The following is a 22778-nucleotide window of genomic DNA, read 5'->3' as shown; positions in this document are numbered from 1 at the left end:
CTGAATCGGGAAAGAAATAGTTGCTAGAATGTAGTTGTAGGAAACAGAATGAGAACACGGTGCTAGGGAGTGTTGCTGAATAAAGACACCTTGTACTGCAGGTTCATAGCCCCTTGAAAGTAGAATCGCAGGTAGATAGGACAGTGAAGAATGTGTTTGGTATGCTTTCCTTTATTGGTCAGAGCATTGAGTACAGGAGTTGGGAGGTCATGTTGCAGCTGTGCAGGACATTGGTTAGGCCACTGTTGGAATATTGTGTGCAGCTCTGGTCTCCTTCCTATCAGAAGGATGTTGTGAAACTTGAAAGGGTTCAGAAAATATATACAAGGATGTTGCCAGGGTTGGTGGATTTGAGCTATAGGGAGGGGCTGAATAGGCTGGGGCGGTCTTCCCTAGAGCATCGGAGGCTGAGGGGTGGCCTTAGAGGTTTATAAAAGACAAAGTCTTTTCCCCGGGGTGGGGGAGTCCAGAACTAGAGGGCATAGGTTTGGGTTGAGAGGGAAAAGATATAAAAGAGACCTGAGGGGCAACTTTTTCACACAGAGGATGGTACATGTATGGAATGAGCTACCAGAGGAAGTGGTGAAGGCTAGTACAACTGCAACATTTAAGAGGCATCTGGATGGGTATATGAATAGGAATGGTTTGGAGGGATATGGGCCAGGTGCTGGCAGGTGAGACTAGATTGGGTTGGGATATCTAGATTAATTTAGAATATATGGTCAGCATGGACGAGTTGGACCGAAAGATCTGTTTCCATGCTGTACATCTCTATGACTCTATTTGAGGGAATAATCAACTTAACCTGTCCTAGCCAATCTCATTGTACTAGATGCATCTATGTACGGCAATATCTGTAAGAGGTGACAATGGAATAATCCCTGTCGAGATCAAGTCTTCTCTTCAAACTGACGGCACCCTTCCAATGTAAGATGCAGCACATTCATTGTCTAAAGTGGGATATGTTAAGAATGGAGGGCCATTGAAAAAGAGATTTGTACTTTAACACAATTTATAATCTCATTCCCAGGGTATTCATAATCTCATCAATCTAGATGACCAACCCTTGATTAATATTCAGTGCAGAAGAGCAACAGTAGCTAGTAGCTCCACCATATCATCCTATTACAGCAGAAAGGTTGTACGTATGCTAAAGAGTAAAAATAGCATAAGAGTGCAAGAGTTGTACAGCACGGAAACGGACCCTTTAGTCCAACTTGTCCATGCTGACCAGATATTCTAAATTAATCTAATCCCATTTGCCAGCATTTGGCCCATATTCCTCCAAACCCTTCCTATTCATATCCCCTTTTAAACGTTGTAATTGTACCAGCCTCTATCACTTCCTCTGGCAGCATGTTCTAGCTGGAGCTAGAACAAATGTATCAGGCCAAAGATCTAAAACCTAGCTGGATCAGTTAAGATATGTGGCAAGTATGAAGCAGTAACAAGACTTGCAACTTGCATGATTATATCCTCCAACAAGATGGAAGAGCCCAATATGTGAGTGCAAGGTATTTTCAAAGATCTGCTTCCACAAATGACAAATAGATGATCATTTTATGTCTGTACCATCAGAAATGCTATTCTGGCTATTCTTCCACATTACATCATGAATTGACTGAGTGGGCTGACCATGGAAAGTTGCAGGTTGTGGTATTAAAGCCTTTTGCTTCAGAAGTTGCCATGTTCATAGTCTAGCTGTTCAGTAGAGCTACAGGGCAACAGCAGGACAGAGATATTCCAGACAATTACTGTCCCATCAGCCTTTTTTTTTCTCATCGGAGTAATGGAAAGTGTTATCAATGGTGCTGTTAAGTGGCACCTACTTAAAGAGTTTCAGCAAGATGCGTTTTTGGATCAAAACTAGGACCTGATCAGGCATTCGTGCACAAACCGAATGTGGAGGTTACAGAGAATGATTGCCCCTGACATTAAGGCATCTTTCAACAGTGTTTGGCACTAGGGGGTACAATTAAAACTGAAACTACTGGGGAACAGTGATGAAGTCTCCAGTCTCTCCTAGCACAAGAAAGATGGTAATTTTATTGGAAGTCAATCATCTCAGTGACTGGACATCTTTGCAAGAGCTTGTGATGGCAGTGCAGTTCAACTATTTTCAGCTGTTTCATCAATGACCTCTCCAATGTAATGTTCAGCTCCATTTATAATTCCTCAGATTATTAAGCCTACGTCCATTTGGATAATATCCACACTTGGGCTGATTTAGCGGCTTGTAACAATTTTGTCAAACAAATGCCATCTCTACTTGATATTCAAAGGCAGTACCATCCTACCATCAACATTTCCACTAACTTGTTTCCTTCACAGATGCTGTAAAATTGATGAATATTTCCAGAATTTTGTATCTTTATTAAAAATGTGAAAAAGACTTTTATGTAGAATACTGCACCTTTAAGATGCTGGATCTGCTTTCAAAAGTAGTATTATGGTATTAAAAGTGCTTAGCAAGACGTCTGCACGTTTTGAGAAATAAAAAGGTCTTTTGTGATTCAAAGGAATAATTGAATGCTAATGATAAATCAAATGATTGTAGCTGTTTTGGATAGTAGCAAGTTTGGAGAAGATTTGTAGCTCAGATTGATGTAAGTTTGTTCGCTGAGCTGGAAGGTTCATTTTCCGACATTCTGTCGCCATACTAGGTAACATCAGTGAACCTCCAGTGAAGCACTGTGTTATGGTGCACCTTCTATTTATGTGTTTAGGTTTCCTTGTATTGATGATGTCATTTTCGGTGGTGAGGGCATTTCCTGTGGTGATTCAATTTCTGGTTCTTTTTCTCAGAGGGTGACAGAAGGGATCCAAATTGAATTGTTTGTTGATAGAGTTCTGGTTGGAATGCCATGTTTCTAGGAATTCTTTTGTGTGTCTCTGTTTGGCTTCTCAAAGGATGGATATGTTGTCCCAAAACAACAACAAACTGCCACTTCTAGATGTCACAGTAGAGCGAACAGTCAATGGGGAATTTCAAACCAGCATCTACAAGAAAACAACACACAGACGAAATACTGAACTACAGAAGCAATCATCCCAATACCCACAAACGAACCTGCATTAGAGCATTATTTCAACAACCACCACACACAGCAGCGCAGAGGAATATTACCTATACAGCATATTCAAAAAGAATGGGTACCCAATGAACACAATCCGCCAATTTCTCAGCAACGACCCCAAACAAGCAGACAAAACATGTCCAGAAATTCTAGCCACTCTCCCCTATATCAGAGACAGCTCAGAAGTGACTGCCAGACTACTCAGATTTCCTGGCATCATGGTAGCTCACAAACACACCAACACATTAAAACAACAGCTTGAAAGACCCTATACAAACAACAAGCAAAACGGATGTCATTTACTAAATACCTTGCAAGAACTATAACAAACACTACATTGGACAAACAGGCATAAAACTAACCACTAGGCTATATGAACATCAACTAGCCATAAAAAGACATGATCCACTATCACTTATATCCTTACATAAAGATGATGAAGGACGCCACTTTGACTGAGACAACACATCCATCCTAGGACAAACCAAATAGACACACACATGAGAATTCCTAGAAGCACGGCATTCCAACCAGAACTCTAACAACAAACAGATCAATTTGGATCGTTTCTATCACCCTCTGAGAAAAAGAACCAGAAATGACATCACAGGAAATGACATTACCAACCCAAGGAAACCTAAACACATAAATAGAAAGTGGGCCATAACACCAGCGCTTCACTGGAGGCTCACTGATGATGTTACCTAGTATGGTGACAAGACGTCTGAAAACGAACCTTCCAGCTCAGCGAACAAACTTACATCCTGATTTGAATATGCCATTTTCTGTATTTTTGGAAGGACTTTCTGATACATTTCACAATTTATCCTAGAAATGATACTGCATCTGTTATAAAATATCGGTTTTTGTTTCTCTGTCGTGAGATGTTATTCTCTTAACAACTAGGATGTATCAAATTTTAACCCTGACGTGGCATGAATTTTGAGAACCTTGCTTAAAAATGAAACTATATAAAATGTATCCAGATGATTTTTCAGGCTTCTATGTACTATGTGTTTTGTTTTCGTTTATGTATTTATGGCTTTAGTACCAATTTTTTTCCTCTTACTGTTATCTGTTATAAAACTTACCCTGTGTGCAATACTGATTTGTCTATTTGCGTTTCATTGGCACTTGGAAATTGAGTCAGTTCTGCAGGAATATCTAACGAAAATTTGTATTTCTGCCCACTGTTTGAAACTGAGAAAAATGTGCCAACACTCATATTAGAAGCAGCAAGGTGCTGGTTTTGAATTTTTATAACTTCTACATTTACTAAAAATGGAATCCATTTGCTCTTTAAATGGAATCAACTTTCTCTCATTACAACTTACTGATTATTTGTTGCACATCTTTCCGAGGTAGGATTGCACAAATAAAATTTGAAGAACAAACAACAATGTTTTATTTTATAAAACAGAACTCCATAAGCAATGTTTTTTTAAAATATCTAACAGGGAGGAAACCTTTGGTCATTACTTAGGACAGGGATACTCTCATCTTCAGCCAAGTCATCTGTAAATATTGATGCAATCTTCAGTACTCGCATAGATATTGACATACATCCAGGAGCCCCACTCCTTACACCCTGAAGGCTCTAGCTATCCAAAGAAAAAGTGTAATTAATTCAATGATAGTGTGACCAATTGAAATACCGTGCTAATAAATCAATTTCCATCAGGACCTTAAATATCCAAGGGGCCTGGTTTTAATACCTATAAATCAAGGCATGACCCAAATCTTATTCTCATAATGAAATCCTTGTAAAGTTGTTGGAAAATTATGGTGTAGGAAGCTTGTCACAAAGCAGACCCACTGTTAAGATACTGTGAAGTACTCCTCCTCAGGTAGATTGTGGTCAAGTTTCAAGTCTTCCAACTCTCAAATGGTGATACATCTCCCTAGCTATTTGTCAATATTTCTGACAACTGATGAGTCACCAACAGTGACTAAAGTTCCAGTGGACCCTTCCTTTGTTCTTATTAGGTTGGCACATCTTCCCAATTTCCATCTTTCCTCAGCCTTCCTGACAGAGTCATGGAGATGTAGAGCACGGAAACAGACGCTTCAGTCCAACCGTCCGTGCCGACCAGATATTCTAACTTACTCTAGACCCGTTTGTCAGCACTTGGCCGCAATCCCTCTAAAGGCGCAGTAGGTCAGGCAGCATCTAAGGAGCAGGAGAATCTGCCCGAAACGTCGATTCTCCTGCTCCTTGGATGCTGCCTGACGTGCAGTGCTTTTCCGGCAACACATTTTTCAGCTCTGATCTCCAGCATCTGCAGTCCTAACTTTCTCGCAACTCCTCTAAACCCTTTCTATTCCTATACTTGTCCAGGTGCGTTTTAAATGCTGCAATTGTACCAGCCTCCTCCATTTCCTCTGGTAGCTCATTCCATACATGTACCACTTTCTGCATGAAAAAGTTGCCCCTTAGGTCCCTTTTATATTTTTCACCCCTCACCCTAAATCTATGCCCTCTAGTCCTGGGCTCCCCACCTCAGAGATAAGACCTTATCTATTTATCCTATCCATGTCCCTCATGATTTTATAAACCTTGATACAGTCACCCCTCAGCCTGGTCCGCTTCACAGAAAACATCCCCAGCCTATTCAGCCTCTCCCTATAGCTCTAATCCTCCAACCCGGGCAACATCCTTGTAAATCATTTCTGAACCCTTTCAAGATTCACAACATTCTTCCAATAGAAAGGAGACCAGAATTGCATGCAGTATTCCAAAAGTGGCCTAACCAATGTCCAGTAAAGCTGCAACATGACCTCCCAACTCCTTTACTCAGTACTGTGACCAATAAAGGAAAGCATACCAAACGCCTTCTTCACTATCCTATCAATCTGTGACTCTACTTTCAAGGTATTGTGAACCTGCACTCTAAGGTCTCTGTTCAGCAACACTTCCCAGGAGCTTACCATTAAGTGTATTAGTCCTGCTCTGATTTGCTTTTCCAAAATGCAGCACCTCGCATTTATCTAAATTAAACTCCGTCTGTCTATTGGCTCATCTGATTAAGATCCTGTTGTAATCTGAGGTAACCTTCTTTGCTGTCCACTACACCTCCTATGTTGGTGTCATCTGCAAACTTATTAACTATACTTCCTGTGTTCACATCCAAATCATTTATATAAAAGATGAAAAGTAGTAGACCCAGCACCAATTCTTGTGGGATATTGCATACCAACACTCCTTCCTCCCAAATGATATCACTCTCCAGATTTCCACATCCCTCGTACAATTGCCACACTCGCATCAAGGGCTGCAAGGTCTAAGTGATCTATTCCATCTCCAAATCAATGCCTAAACCCTAACTTAACATGTGCCAAATCCCCTCCCTTCACAAAACAACTGTTTCTCACTCTATCCCATGGATCCAATCAGCCCTAGTAACCTGGTATCTAGTCTGATGGGCCAGCGTTTTAACACTGTTGCTTTTATGGGATGCAGTGGGTGTTTAATGGGCTAAAAAGATAGAGACACAAAGACAGAGATTGCTGGAAAATGTCAGCAGGTCTGGCAGTATCTGTGGGGAGAAATCTGAATTAACATTTTTGGTCCAGTGACTCCTAAGAGCTGTCAGCATTAACCATCTGTCTTCTCAAGGGAATTAAGAATAAATAAATGGCCTTACCCGTGATGACTATATGCTATTAATTAGGTTTTTAAAAATTTGTCCAGCATATTCACTAGCTTCTAGACAGTCTGCATTAATCACTGATTAAAACCTGATCAGTAATAGGAGTTATGTAGAGTTATATGAAGACATTGGGTGATGTAGAAAATATCCGCAGGGCATTGTTAGTACCGTGGGGAAAATACTTGTGCTCAGTTAATTTTGTCAAATTAAAAAGATTATATATTTCCATATCTGATTTGATGTATATATGGCAAAAGTTGCTAATGAGTCTCCAACAACCCCTTTCAAAATCAGCCAGTTCTTTGCTCAGAAGAAATTTCAAGCTACATTTGATAGCCAAATCACTCGCTCCACAAAAGAGAGCTAAAATAAAATTTTGCAGGATTACTTAAAACAAAAAGTAAACAGAACACCCGTACCTTCCACCTCTGACGTTGGGAGAAATCTAAATATGCTGGAAAGAGCAGACTGCATTTGCAAGAAAGCACTCTTGTCAGCACTTACCCTAGCAGCTGTTCACTTTGATACCAATGAGAAATTGGAGAAAGGCTGATTGCTTCCCACTCAGCCTAGAGAAGAAGAGTGGTTGTACTAATCAACAAACACTTTCTCTTCAATCTGGAGGCAAGTAGTGTAAAATTTCCAATTTTAATACAATATTGAATGGCAGCATAATTCATACGATACAAAATGGCTCTATGTTCACCACATCACTACTCCTCTTACCCGGTCCATGTATGGAAGGCATAATGATTGTGAAGCTAAACTGTCTTCTGCCCACAATGGGAAACTGTAAGCAAGTGCAGAGAAGCCAAGCTAACCTCAAAGCAATGTAATGACTTGAGCTTGAAGTTGTTGGCGGACCCTACAGCTTACAGAGATGGAAGTGGCCTGTAGCATAACTAATAAAAGACATCTCTAAGATGTACTATTTCTTGATGTTATACCACATGGTCCCAAGTCATACACTGAAAAAGAACCAACAGTCACTTTGGACCAAAACCCACTTACGACTGAATTAATCACCTTACTGCCTTAACTATGCTTCTGCCTGATACAAACCAATCAAAAGTCTTGTAAAGCTGAAAACAATTGTGGATACTATAGTGTAATGTTGTGGTCAGGCTGCCATCTTTATCTTGGTAAAAACAATGACTGCAGATGCTGGAAACCAGATTCTGGATCAATGGTGCTGGAAGAGCACAGCAGTTCAGGCAGCATCCGAGGAGCTTCAGCAAAATCGACATTTCGGGCAAAAGCCCTTCAAAGAGGAAGTAAAGAGATTAGTGATTCGGGGATCTAGAACAGAAAGTGAATTTAAACTCCTAATGCTGAAAACGCCTTGATGGTGGCAAGGAGAGAATTAAACAATTTAGCAATAGTTGCTGAAAACGCCTCTAGTAAATGGGATCTAGATATTTTCACAGTAGTAAGCTAAAGAATCATCTCTCACACAGTTTAAGCCAGAAAATGCATAAAAGTACATTGTGTGTAAATGATCCAGTGGTAACTTTACCACTACAGGTGCTGAGAAAGGATTTACACCTGTAGTGTTCTCTTAATAAAATGTGCTACAGGAACTTTAATAATACTTAACAAATCTCTGCCTTCCATCAACCAGTGAACTCCATCTACAACTAAAAGCTACTAGTGTGGGAACATCGAAGGACTTGATCGTAAACCTTCTGAATTTCAGATTCACTTCCATCCAAGGCCTAACAGGACCATTCCAAATCTAGCAGAGATTTACGGTAGCGCCTTGACATAAGAACTACCACGTTCATGAACAAATCGGTTTACAAACAGCATTGTACATAAAAGTTTGCTTCAACATACGTACAAAATGCAAGGTACGAGCAGTTCGTCTTTGGAGCGTGCGCTGTGAACATGGGAAAAATTGATTCAGTTCGCGAACCGTGACCCGAAACGGATTAAGTTCGTAAGTCGAGGTGCTACTGTACTTGCATAGCAAGTTTTGAGAAGATTTGTAGCTCAGGTTGAGGTTTTGGACGTACGAATGAGGAAGGACACCACTTCGACTGTGACAACACATCCATCCTAGGACAAGCTAAACAAAGACACGCACGAGAATTCATAGAAGCATGGTATTCCATCTGGAACTCGATCAGCAAACACTGAGTTAGACCCCATCTGCCACCCCCTGAGAAAAGAAACAGGAAGTCACCTCACCACAGGAAATGAGATCACCAACCCAAAGAAACCCATGTAAATGGAAAGCAGGAATTTTCAGCATTGCTTCGCATGAGGTCTACTGAAGATGTTACCTAGTAGAGTAACGAAACGTCTGGAAATGAACCTTGCAGCTCAGCAAGCAAACCTACATCCATTTACTTGCATAGCCTTGAACTTCATTTATTGGATCTGTTGCTCGCAATGTGGTGTCCTCTACATCGGAGAGACCGAGCACAAACTTGCAGAATGGTCCAGGGACCCTCTCTAGGCCATATGCACCAACTGATCCCATCTTTTTGTAGCCATCCATTTCAACTCCCCCTCCCACTCACTGCATGACATGTCCATTCTTGGCCTCTTCCTCCACCTCAACAACGTCACCCACAAACTGGAAGAGGAACACCTCATCTTTTGCCTCGGGAGCCTACAATCACAATGCCTCAACATTGAATTCATCAATTTCCAAATACCCCTCCACCCACCCGTCCCAGATCCAACTCGACTCCACCCTCTTACCTGACCTCCCTATCCGTCTTCCTTCCCACATACCGGCTCCACACTTCCCACCAACCTATCACAATCACCTCCTAGCTTTGCCCACCTATCGCCATCCTAACTACCTTTCCCCCAGCCCCATCCCACTCCCCCATTTATTTCTTAGCCCCTTCCCCACCCCAGTCCTAATGAAGGGTTAAGCCCGAAACATCTGTTAAGATTGCCATACTATTAAGATCAATTTCAGAAGAACCAACGTAGTCCTACTTTGGTCCTTGACCACTAGAAATGGAGGACCCATTGCAATGAGTAGGCTAGTGTAAAACTTGTTACAAGCTTCAGGAAAATGCTTTCATTTTTAGGTTCTGGGAAGATTTTAGCAGTTCTGAAAACGTCAATATAATGCTTCAAATGAGGATAGAGAGAGAAAGCAGGAAACTAGAACAATAAATCTGACATCTGTCATGGGAAAATGCTGGAATCCATTAAGGAAGTAGTAGACATTAGAAAAACCTAACACAGTCCGATTCAACATGGTTTTCTGAAGTAAAGTCATGTTTGACAATTTTGTTAGAATTCTTTGACAATATTACGAGTAGTATGGATAAGGGAAAACCAGAAGATATGGTATATTCGAATTCTCAAAAGGCAATTATTAAGATTTCACGTAAAATGTTATTGCGCAAGAGGTGTTGGGGATAATACCTCTACAGTACAGGAGTGGCCAGTCAAAATAGAGCAATTAATTGGGATAAATGAATCATTTTAGGATTGATAAATTGTAACTAGTGAGGGGTACCACTGTGATCAGAGATGAAGCCTCACTATTTACTGTCTATATTAATGACTTGACAAAGTGTATTGCTGCCAGATTTGCTAACAATAAAAAAGTAGGTAAAACACGTGTGAGGAGGAGTCACAATTCTGCAAAGAAGTATTGATTGAATAAGCAAGTGGGGAAAATTCGGCAAATGGAGCATAATGTAGAAATATAGGATGATGTGTACTTTGGAAAGAAGAATAGAAATTCAGACTGTTATTTAAATCAAGGAATTGCAGAATACTGCAGCAAACGGTGTCTGAGTGTCTTCAAGGTTAGCAGCAGGTACAACAAATAATTAGGAAGGATAATTATTGGTGAAGGGATTGGCTATGAATGTAGGAAAGTCTTGCTATAACTGTAAATGGTATTGCTGAGACTCCATCAAGAATAATGTGTATTTTGATCTCCTAACCTCGTAAGGGATAAACTTGCATTGAAAACAATCAGGGAAGGTTCATTAGGTTGATTCCAGTGAAGCAGTTGTCCAGTGAGGAAAGGTTGAGCAGTTTGTTCCTGTATCCGTTGGTGTTGAGAAGGATGAAACATGATCATATGGGGACATATTAGACTCTGAAGATACTTGACAGGGTAGGTGCAGAAAGCATATCACCCCCATAGAGAAATCTAGGACCGGAGCAAACAATTTATAAATGCGGTCTCCATTAAAGATAGAGATTAGAAATTTCTTGTCTGAGACATATTAATCACGAGAATTTTCAGCCCAGTGGAAGCTGGAGAATATATACAAGATAAAGTTAGACTCCCTTGTGGATCAAAAATCTGTTTGTATTTATGGAAGACCAGGCAGAAAAATGAAGTTACAGCCAGAATTTGTTATTGGACAATCTCACTGAACGATGGACTAGGCTTGAGGACAAATGATCTACACCTGCTCCTATTTCCCATATTTCTATGAAATGGAACCCTCTGTACATCAACTGTGTTTATAAAATGTAAGCTATATGCTAAATGAACAGGAGTGTGCATGGTACAAACACAGAGACTGCTGGAGAAACTCAATATTTCTGGCAGTATCTGTGAATTGAGAAAGAGGGTTAATGTTTTGACTACAATATGGCTCTGTGAGGTCACTGTATATAATGCCATGTAAAGCAATTGTGTTAATGAATGTATTGTTTGCTTCATTATGCAACTCCCAAGCTCAAATCAAGACCCTCATTTCAAAGCCTCTACCTTGTACAAACTGCTGTGCTGAATTATTTACAAGTAATTAGCTTATAGTGCTAGATTGATATTTGAAATGGGTGAACATCATGCAAAAATTGGATAAACAGATTTGTTTCTTTTCCTTAGATAATAATTCAGTAAATGTCTCTATGCTATAAATTTAAATAAATGGAGGGACAAGAAACAAAGGGATTACAGTTCCTGGAATCATAGAATTCCCACTGTATGGAAGTAGGCTGTTCAGCCCATTGAGTCCACTCTGGCCCTCTCAAAAGCATCCCACCCTGACCCACAACCCTGCATTCCACATGACTAATCCACATAGTCTGCACATCGCTGGATGCTATGGGCAATTTAGAATGGCCAGTCCATCTATGCTAAACTGAAGCATCCGGCAGAAACAACGAGAACGTGCAATCTCCAGACAGACAGTTGCCTGAGGGTGGAATTGAACCTGGGGTCCCTAGTGCTATGAGGCAGCAGTGCTAACCACTGAGCCACCATGCCATCTAAATCAGTCAGGGTCCCATTGAATGGTGGAACAGACTCTAGGGGCTGAACAGGCCTACTCCTGTTCCAATGAATGGACATTATGCTATAGTCTGTCTTGCACTAACAGATAAAACAGCATTGGAATTTTAATGGTGCAATTAAAAGTGGTTAATTTCCAGTCATTCAGTCATATTAGAGGGACAATTAATTTTGAAAGTCATCTGAATTTTCATCGGTGTAGCTAGTCTCCATGGCCAGTTTTGCAGAAAATAAAAACCTGAAATCCGTGATACCAAGAAATTAATACGAAGAGGACTGCTTCCTTCACTTCAAATGCCTGGGGTCCATAAGTATAGGCACCAATAATTGCCGCAAGTACTGGACCTGTGCAGGAAACCAACGTGCAGGAAATGAAAAATAAATTCAAAAGATACAGGTGTTATTTTATTTAAATCCTTAGAAATTAAAGTACTACAAAGCAATAATAAATTATTAATACGGCAAAATAAATTGTTATCAATCGAATGCATTGGATTTTGCAAATTGTTATATGAATGTAAAATGGAGTGCTAACTATGCTTTATGATATTATTTCTCATATAAGTCATGCACCACCTCCCAATCTGATTTTCTCCTGAGCTAATGCCTGGCAACTGTTACCTTGCAGAGTGCAGGTCAATCTACTTGTTTTCTTCAAAACTCCAGCCCCTACATTTTGTCCCTTCCTGCTGAGTTGCAGTTGCCACTTGCATTTTCTCCATATCAAGCCCCAAGAGTATCTCAGCTTCTACTAAATAGAAACAGCGTTAACGATGACTTCACTTCAAACATATTTTATTGGTTACAAAGTATTTTGTGGTGGCTTGAGAGTGTGGAAAATGGCATGTAAATGTGTCTTAATTATTAGTAGCATTTCAGTATTATTAAGATAAATAAACTGATTGCTAGAATTAATAGATGTAATTTCTAAATTGATATCCCAATTTGAAGATTCACATTTAGAGCTCGTTTACATAAACACTTGTACTGTTAGGCTCCATCATCAGCATTGGGCCTAGCTTCGCCACATTTTGTTCCTTGGCCAGTGTTGCTTGCAGGTTCCCCATTACCCACAGCCTGCATATTACCTTAATGTTTACCCCTGCACTGTTTAAACAGGATTGCAGAAGATCCATTAGAAAAGTGTAAATGTACAGTGGAACCTCACTAATGCTATTTACATGTGGATGCAAGGAGAAACTAATCATCTGGCATAAGAATAGAAATACAATCTGGGTTAAGGCCCTATAAACTCATTTTTGAGGAAGGATTGCTATTGAAGATATTAATCTATATTCAAATGATTGACTTGTATGATCCCAGCATTTTTAAATTTGAGGTGTTCAATTTTTTGGTTAGTTATTTTTTCCCCCAGTGATTGATTCCTTGCCCAATGTTACATACATGTGTACCATATTCTTGCAATTTTACAATGAAGTCAATTTTCTAATTTAGATACTACTCCCAAAATACTAAGTAATGTACTGAGAAATATAAGTTGTGTATCACATGTTGGAGCGGTACTTTGGTGTTTTTGTCAACTGGAACTGTATTGCAATCAATGTTTCAGTTCCTCAACCCCACCCTACTGTATCTTCCTCCCTCTTTCACATAGCTGGGCTGAATCTAGGTTGCCCTTCATATAAATGCACAATCAACTTAATATGCAGAAACATCTTACATGTTATCTTGTGCCCAGGGATTGAGTGAAGCTGCTTCTTTATTTTTAATTAACTGAAAACCATAGGTACATCATTTCAAAATGTAAAGTATATACAGTTTTGTTTCAGTAAACAGTACTATCAGCAGTGAGATGAGCGTGCATAGGACATTTCAGTGGCTGCCAAATGGAATAGACTTACATGTAATAATTCCTTATTGTGTCATTTATCTACTAGTTAAATATTCTCCTGATTGCTGGTGTGTAACTATGAGCATGTGATGTCAACCACTGATAACCAGCTTTCCCTCCGAGGAGACAAAAACAGAAATTGCTGGAAAAGCTCAGCAGATCTGGCAGTATCTCTGGAGAGAAATCAAAGTTGATGTTTCGAGTCCAGTGAGGAAGGGTCACTTGACCTGAAACATTAATTATCATTTCTCTCCAGAGATGCTGCCAGATCTGCTGAGCTCTTCCATCAATTTCTGTTTTTGTCTCTGGTTTACAGTGTCCACAGTTCTTTTTATTTTTATTCCCTCGCAGGAAGTGTGTATGTGCAGCCCCTTCAAAGTTCTGCATACAGTGATTGGTATTGACGCACCAGTCACAGCATTGCCTTCAGATTCTGGATGTCTCTTGGGTAGAATGGGGAAATTTGGGCCAGCTCACTATTTTCTTATTGCCCATGTATATATTTAGTGAGAACATGAGCAGACATATCAGCAATGTTTCGTTCATTTCAACAGTTCACCATCCCTCTCTAAAAATTGCTGTTAAAGTTAAATCTCATTACAAACTTATTCCAAATGTAGACAAAAGAACTGAATTCTGCAGGTGAGGTGAGAGTGAATGCCCTTGATATCAAGGCAGCATTTGGCTGAGTTTGGTATCAAGGAGGCCAAGAGAAACTGGAGTTGATCAGAATTTTTGGGGGAGAGCTCTTCACCGGTCAGAGTCATACCTCAACCAAAAGAAGATGCTTATGGTTATTTGATGCCAATAATTTGGGTTACAGGACATCACTGTAGGAGTTCCTTGGGTTTTTATTGTCCTAGCCCCAACTACCTTGATCATCCATCATCATGTCAGAAGTGGAGATTTTCACTACTTTCTCAGTATTCAGTACCATTTGTGACACTTAAGGTACTGAAGCAACCGTGCCAACACACAACGAAATATGAGCAACCTTCATGCTTTGGCCAATGAGTGGAATGTAACATTGCTTTCACGTGTGTACCAGATAATCATTATTGAGAGAGAGAGAGAGAGAGAATCTACCCATCTTTTCTTGACATTCAATGACATTACTATCAATGCATCACATGCCATGGCAATATTTCATCAAGCCTCCATTGATAGCACTTTCCAAACTCATGACCTCTGCCACCTGAAAGTTTCCCTCCAAACCGTATAGCATCCTAACTTGGAGCTATATTGTTGCTTGTTCACTGTTTTTGGTTCACAATTCTGGAACTCTTTCCTAGATGACATGAACTGCAATAGTTCAGCATCGACCTCTTGAGGGCAATTAGGGACTACCAACATGTTGTCCTTGCCAACAATGCTCACATCCCGAAAGGAAATTAAAAGGTTCCCAGTTTGATTGATTCTATTATTAGTGCTTTTTTTGAAGAATTACCTTTGTGTAATACATGTGCTATTTTTATTACAGAGGTTGACCATTCCGAAGGGCTGCCCTGCCAGTTTTGCGGAACTCCTGCATCAGTGCTGGGAAACAGATCCCAAAGTGCGTAGTGAGATTTAAAAGATTTTTTTTAATGTTGAATGAATGCTGTTGATGACAGTTGGTTTGGGAGGAAGAAGAGACAGTTGAGGAGGTTCTGCTGTTACTTTACATTATTATTTAATATAATGTTGAATGAATGCTGTTGATGACAGTTGGTTTGGGAGGAAGAAGAGACAGTTGAGGAGGTTCTGCTCTTACTTTACATTATTATTTAATACAAGATTTGCAGTCTTTGATGACCCATGTTTTCATGGGCCAAATTAATCTCCATTTGACTTTCTGTAAATTAAATAAACAGAAGGGACCATTTCTCAGTGGTGATGGATCTATTTTAGAGTTCCCTTGGGATCATCTATTGTATAAAATGGTGCCCTTTATTAATGTTCCAGTAATATATGACAATGAACACATCGTAACCGTCTGTATTTTTGTTTTTAGACCTCCAAAAATGTTGATAGGTTCCACAAATGTAACCATTTATAAATATAGTTCCTTCACACATCCAATGCAATGTTCCTAAAATGTACTGATTGAGAGGTACAGCAACTTACTGTGTTAAAAGTGTAAAGAAAGAAACAGCTGTGATTCAGTCGTTTATGGTGCTTTTATTTTGCAATCGTGTTACATTATACCAAACTCCAGGACTCTTAGCTCCCAATTATGTTACTCACCTATTGTGGCTCTCCATATCCCGTAGGAGGTCAGCTTGAGAATACTGCCTTGCTTTCCTGTCATGCATGCAGCAAAATGATGTCACTCTAGCTCTTAGTTTCTATCAGTTTCTAATTGGGCAGCTTGCCATGATCAGCAGTGTGCCACATTTCAGAGTCGCCACTATCCTTCTCCAAGCTACTATTACTAAATAGAACTGCACACTACCCTCCTGTACAAATACAATCAGCATCAATTATCTGAAAAATCAAGTACTATTCTTGCAGAAAATTACTGACGATCTTCACCACTTAGTGTGGATGGACTGTATTCTTGCTGCTGACATTGATGTCGTGACTCACATGTAATAGGCCAGAAGTGGAGTCAGTGAATGAGGCAGCAGCTTTCAAGATGGACACAACAGTGGTCTACTGCTGTCAGAATAATGAAGGTCATATTTATGAGTGCAGCTGCCAACAGGAGTACTGTACACTTACCATCAGCTACTCACTTTTAACATAAAATTACCTCTAGAACTTTTGAGTCTGCTGGACTTCACCAAAATAATTTTAGATTCTGATATTTTGCAGTCAGACCATTTTTATTTAGCATTTGGCTATTTAAAACAATGTATTTGTGGGCATTTTCTTTTCAAGTTTGTATTGTTGTTAGAGGTCAGTGCTTTACATATCCTCTTTCCTCTCTTTGGAAAGGAATAGTTGTACTGTCAATCACAGTTATCATGTTATGAGTTTGTTTGTTACAGAAGTGGATTAAATGGCACAGCAACATTGGTCACTGTTCTTGAAGCTGTAGAAAATTACTAGCTTTGACATGCTGATTCAGTACTAAAAGGTGTAAACATTGTTAAGAAATTAAAATAAACAACTATAGTGCTATGATTACCCATAAATAAACAACTATTTAATTAATTAAGAGCATGAGAACAGATCATTAAGTTCTAAAACCATTCAGTGAAATCGTAGTTGATTTGTAACTTAACTGCATCCATCTACCTTGGTTTTAAACTCCCTTGTCAAACAAAAGCCTATAGGTCTCAGATTTAAATTTCCTATTGAGCTGGCATCTACTGCTTTCTTGTGGGACTGGTTTCCTTGCTTCCACTATCCCTTATTTGAAGAAGTATTTCCTAAGTTATGACAATAGACAATAGGTGCAGGAGTAGGCCATTCTGCCCTTCAAGCCAGCACCACCATTCATCATGATCATGGCTGATCATCCTTAATCAGTATCCTGCTCCTGCCTTATTTCCATAACTCTTGATTCCACTATCCTTAAGAGCTCTATCCAACTCTTTCTTAAAAGTATCCAGAGACTTGGCCTCCACAGCCTTCTGGGGCAGAGCATTCCATCCACCCACCACTCTCTGGGTGAAGAAGTTTCTCCTCAACTCTGTTCTAAGTGGCCTACCCCTTATTTTTAAACTGTGTCCTCTGGTTCGGGACTCACCCATCAGCGGAAACATGCTTCCTGCCTCCAGAGTGTCCAATCCTTTAATAATCCTTCTCCTCTGAAATGCCTGGCTATGATTCTATTTATTTTCTAATCAACCTGTTCAGAGATGTTATTACATACCTCTGGAGCAGATGGGATTTGAACCCAGGACTCCTGGCTCAGAGTAATGCTACTATGGTTATGAACCCTTCAAGTTGCCAAATAAAATTTTCTATGTAGCCTAGTAACATACTTCAAAATCCTAAAAAATGATTAAATCCTCCCTTTAATCTTCTTTATTCTATGGAATACAACCTGTTATGATCACTGAGACTGAAAATTTTAAAGTAAAATTTGAAGTTCCAGTTGACAACTGAAAGGATAACACAAGATTTTATGTTTTACGACGTTTATAGTACAGTCTAAAAGTACGATTAATTAATACTATTCTTGTAGGCAATTGACACTTGAATGTTCTGTGGTGACATGAATGCTTAATTTAAATAAGGAAACCATTTCGCAGTTACACTTTACAAGTACCTAATGTGTCATTCGATTCCCGAAGACCCAGCCCAAAGTGATTCTTGTCTCCATCCAGTTTACATTGTACCTTTCCTTTCCCACCCTGACAACTTCTAACCCCAGAATAATCAAGCAGTCAGTCATTCACAGTGAGCATTTTTCTAATGAATCACTTCCAGCTGGTAAATTTTTCAGCCTTGACTCATATATCACAAATTTGATCTTTTCAATCTGAGCACAAAATTCCAGCTGTATCTTTTCATGGTGAAACAGAGATTGTCAGCCTCTCCCAGATCCTAACAGACTGCCTTTATCTGAGTTTTCAGAGATAATTTAAAACTCTTGTCCTCTCAAGCCTATCTCCATAGCAACATGAATTACTTGGACCTTGTATCCAAGCAGCAATGCTGATTAACAATCCTTGTGACTGCAACTACACTCTATCCTGAAATCAAATGGAATATTAAAACATAATCGTTTACAACCCGACATTCTCAACACCTTCCTGGGTCAAACAACCGAACGATGTTATTGTAATTGTGTGTGTAAACCTTTCACCTTCCAACAAAACACCCCAGGCTTCTCTTAAATATTTAACATATCAACTAGCACATAATCACTTCATTTTGTCCTAAATTCAAAGCACATTATAATGTTATAAAGCTTCATACAATCAATGAAGTCTAATTTATGTTCCTCTTAATATTCTAACCCTTGGAAAGCTCATTATGTTCAGGTGAGTCTGCACTATATTACTTCCAAGAGCAGTATTTCCTGTCTAAATGACCAGAACAATTTGCTCAACTCGACATGGTCCAGCCAGAGATTTGCATAGTTGTAGCAAAACTTTCTTTCCCTTATATTCTTGCCCTCTAATTATGAAGACTTACCTTTTGTAGTCTTTATGATTTATTTTTATCTACTACTTTAGTGAATTATGGACCCATAAATCTCTTTGGATTTTTATTATTTAATGATGGTCAGATCTAACAATTTTTTGTCTAACAGAGGTGATCCAATACCTAACTGCTTCTACAAGCCTTTTGCCCACTCACTGAATCTCTCAATAGCTCTTTGTAATTTTAGGCTCACATTTTTACTATTCACTGTAGTACTGTACCTCAAGTCTGTGTTCATGCAATGTGTGTATTTCAACCAGCTGTTAAATCTTTATCTTCCAATTAAGTTAAATATATAGAAGACACTGTGTACAGTATATATAACAATTTGCTTACTGCATTTATGTTTGCTTGTTATTGGTTCTTACAGAAAAGGCCAAATTTTAAGCAGGTCTTGGGGATTCTTGAGATTATGTCACATGACAGCAAACTTCCAGATCAGTGCAATTCCTTTCTGCATAATAAGGCTCAATGGAGGTAAGCTTATATCCTCTTTCAGCGTACTGGATGGTCATTTTAATCTGTTGAGTCTTTTAACTTTGGAATATATGGGAAATATTACAACTAGGTTATGGTTTTATTTCATTGATATAGTATTAGAAAAGTGATACACACAGAACTGCAAGTTTGAATATGGCTGCCTTTTTGTGATACTTGAGGCATCTGCATTTATGCTGTCTCTGATACAGTGTAAAATGGTTGGATTTGCCATCGTTATGTACAGACTGTGCTGTCACCGGCTAGAGTGCTGCACATCTAATGTTGACAGCACATTGTCAATACAGAAAATGTATTCTGCAATTCCACAATCCAAAGTATGTAAATAGGTTAAGTACTGATAGCTTTATCCTGTATTTAAATGTTTTTTGGCAGCTTAAGTGGAGATTATCACTTCGAAATTAACTTGATTCATTCGTCTCACAAATTAACTCTAAATATTGCACAATTCTTAGTCATCTCTCGTGTTTGACAATGTTAATGGCTACTGAGGCTATCAATATGCACAGAAGATGATTGCCTGAACTGACAACTATTGCCATGATGGAGAGAACTTCTGGATTTTGATATTTTTAACCTGTACAACTATAAATGTTATTACTTCAGCCAGAATCCAAAGGATTGAGTATTGAGATTAATTGTTATCACCAGGGCATCACTGAGGAATTGCATATTGTTGAAAAGTTTTTGATCATTAGAATAATAAAAATTATATAAATATGGCAGCAGTTGATGTAATTGATTATTACATATTGCCATTATTTCTATTTTGTTCAGAACTAAGGTTAATTTTTAATAACCCTATAAATTGGAAAGCTGACTAACTTTGGGCTCACAGCTGATGACAGGTCACATGGTTGAGATATAGCAGGGTACTTATCACTCATGGGATTAGAGTCATTATCTACAGAAAATATAATAGCAAAATATTGAGGAAGAAAATTACTAATAAAGATAAAACAAATTAAAAGATTTGTATATGATATTAAGGCAATTATTTGGAATGACTAATTAACAGGGAACTGACCCAAATTTCAAAAGTGTAAAGTTGGGGTCAGTTGATATGGCAGCTACAGCTCTAAGTAGAAACAGGAAGTTAGCTGCATTTGGTTTGAATTGCAATAAATACATTTTATTGTTCAATAGTTCCCATTCAGTTCTGTATTAAGCAACTATAGAGTCATAGAGATGTACAGCATGGAAACAGACCCTTCGGTCCAACCTGTCCATGCCGACCAGATATCCCAACCCAACCCAATCTAGTCCCACCTGCCAGCATCCGGCCCATATCCCTCCAAACCCTTCCTATTCATATACCCATCCAAATGCCTCTTAAATGTTGCAATTGCACCACCCTCCACCACATCCTCTGGCAGCTCATTTCATATTAATTCAGAACTATATTCTTACAACAACCATGGTTGTATTAGAAGGACAATCTTGGCAGAGGGAGATGTTTATAGCAAGGAGAACAACACAAATGGGCTTATAATACATACCATTAATGTTTTGCAACCAAACTGTTGCATCAAGAAAATCAAATATGACAAACATTTACTCTCTGATTGGAAAAAGTGAGCCTGAGCATGTGGTGAAGAGTTATTTTTATTTGTGACATGATATCATATAAATAGCATGTCTCCCAGATAAAAACATAGTGGCAGTGACTCAGCGGAGAGTAATGAGTGTTACAGGGTTTGCATATTGCAGCTGTATACTGTAACATCGGCATCATGCCTTCTAATGTATGTTGTTGTGGTTGATGTAACACATTATATGTTATTTTAATTTAGAGACTATGTTGGTGCTGAGATGCAGAAAATGTTTTATAGATTGTGCCAATATTCATACCTTCATAAGATTGAAATGTGAAACCAAAGTTCTTGAGCAAGTACAAAAATGTTATTTCCAAAGATATTGGATGAATTGGGTATTATAACTATTAAATGCTGCCCTGTTTGAATAAAAAATTTTCAGTAAATAGCTCATTAGGAAGTAAAACAGGCGTATGGGTTTCACAGAAAATGCTTGTAATTAAGGAAATGATACTAAAAACAAAGATGAAAATCACAGAGACGCATGTAATAAAAATGGGATTTGACTTAATCCATCAGAGTAAACCTAGAAACATTATGTAGGTAATATCCAATGTTGTGTTAAGACTAAATCTGTTCATTCCATAAATAATTCCTTAACAGATTCATTTGTTGTTCTCTCCATGCCCAGTTGAGAAATTGGCACCCTATCTATCTTGATACGTTTTAGTGCAGAACAGTCAAGCATTGTCAAAAGACAGCTAGGTTTATAGGTAAAGAGGAGCAAAGTAGTATTGTCACTGCATTAATAATTCAGAAACAGGGGTTAAAGCTGAGAACATAGGTTCAAATGCTACCATGATAGCCAGTGAAATTTAAATTAATATATCTGGAATATAAAACCATTCTCAAAATCTGGGCCATAATAATCATTGCTTTTTCTAAAATCTCAGATGGATCACTAATGTCCTCAAGGGAAGAAAATATGTTTTCCTTACCTATTCTGGCCTATATGTGACTTTAGAGGTATAATAACGTGGTTGTCTCTTAACTGCCCTCTGAAATGACCGAGCAAACCATTCAGTTTCGCGGACCGTTAGGGATGGAAAACAAGTGCAGACTTTGCCATTGACATTCACTTTCCATGTATGAATAATAAAAAAAAGAATAATCTTGTAGCATAGGGGGTAACATTTTGCCTCTGAACTGGGAACTCCAGACTCTGGAAGGTTACTCCAGGTTGAGAATTAAGTTCTAAATCCTCCCAACAGATGCCAATGGCAGGTGCTGAGAATGGAACATTAGCTAGGAAAGAATCAGAGCCTCTTCCAGCAATGTTCATAGCTCTATGCTCCAACATGCATGTACAAGTGTATGTTGCCGTAGCAACCTGGATGTCTTGGTAGGGCTGATTGGCTCAGTTAGTTGGAACCCAGTGTTGATCAGCTTGATGGCAAAAGCACTCAGTTCAATCCTTCTTTCCTTACCTGTGGTAGATGTTGTGAAGCTACGGGTCAGATCTACCTACAGATAAAGGATTACATTTGTTTTTGCTCATGACCTTTCCTCAAAAATTTGTTTGGGATTGGGAACCACTACTTGTAACAGGTAATATCTTGCATCTTATTAAGTTTAATGGTGCAGAGGTAAGGTAGACACAGTAACTGTTGAGTCACATTGGGTGAAGCAGTGATCTGGACAGCATGGATCAATTCCAGCATGATCCCAGAAAAGAAAGGAATTTGAAAATTGAAGTTGGTGACCATTTCAGGATGCTTAGGATATTTTTGATAGAAATGCCATGAAAAAAACTACTACAACGACAATTACAGAGTCATAGATATATACAGCAAG

The 22778-nt window shown here is 38.9% G+C and overlaps 1 protein-coding gene across 3 annotated transcripts in view; it reads left to right on the top strand.

The window, feature by feature from the left end:
• LOC122551555 (mitogen-activated protein kinase kinase kinase 20-like) overlaps window positions 1-22778 on the top strand; it is an 84752-nt gene that overhangs the window by 45223 nt on the left and 16751 nt on the right. For all 3 annotated transcript variants that reach the window (XM_043693613.1, XM_043693614.1, XM_043693612.1), the window contains exons 9-10: window positions 15290-15364; window positions 19262-19368. In XM_043693613.1, coding sequence (XP_043549548.1) covers window positions 15290-15364; window positions 19262-19368 — 182 coding nt within the window. The remainder of the gene's footprint in view (window positions 1-15289; window positions 15365-19261; window positions 19369-22778) is intronic.

The sequence above is a fragment of the Chiloscyllium plagiosum genome, chromosome 7, assembly GCF_004010195.1.
Source record: "Chiloscyllium plagiosum isolate BGI_BamShark_2017 chromosome 7, ASM401019v2, whole genome shotgun sequence".
Lineage (NCBI taxonomy): Eukaryota > Metazoa > Chordata > Chondrichthyes > Orectolobiformes > Hemiscylliidae > Chiloscyllium > Chiloscyllium plagiosum.
Note: the sequence above shows the minus strand (reverse complement) of the source record. Positions and strands in the feature narration are given on the sequence as shown.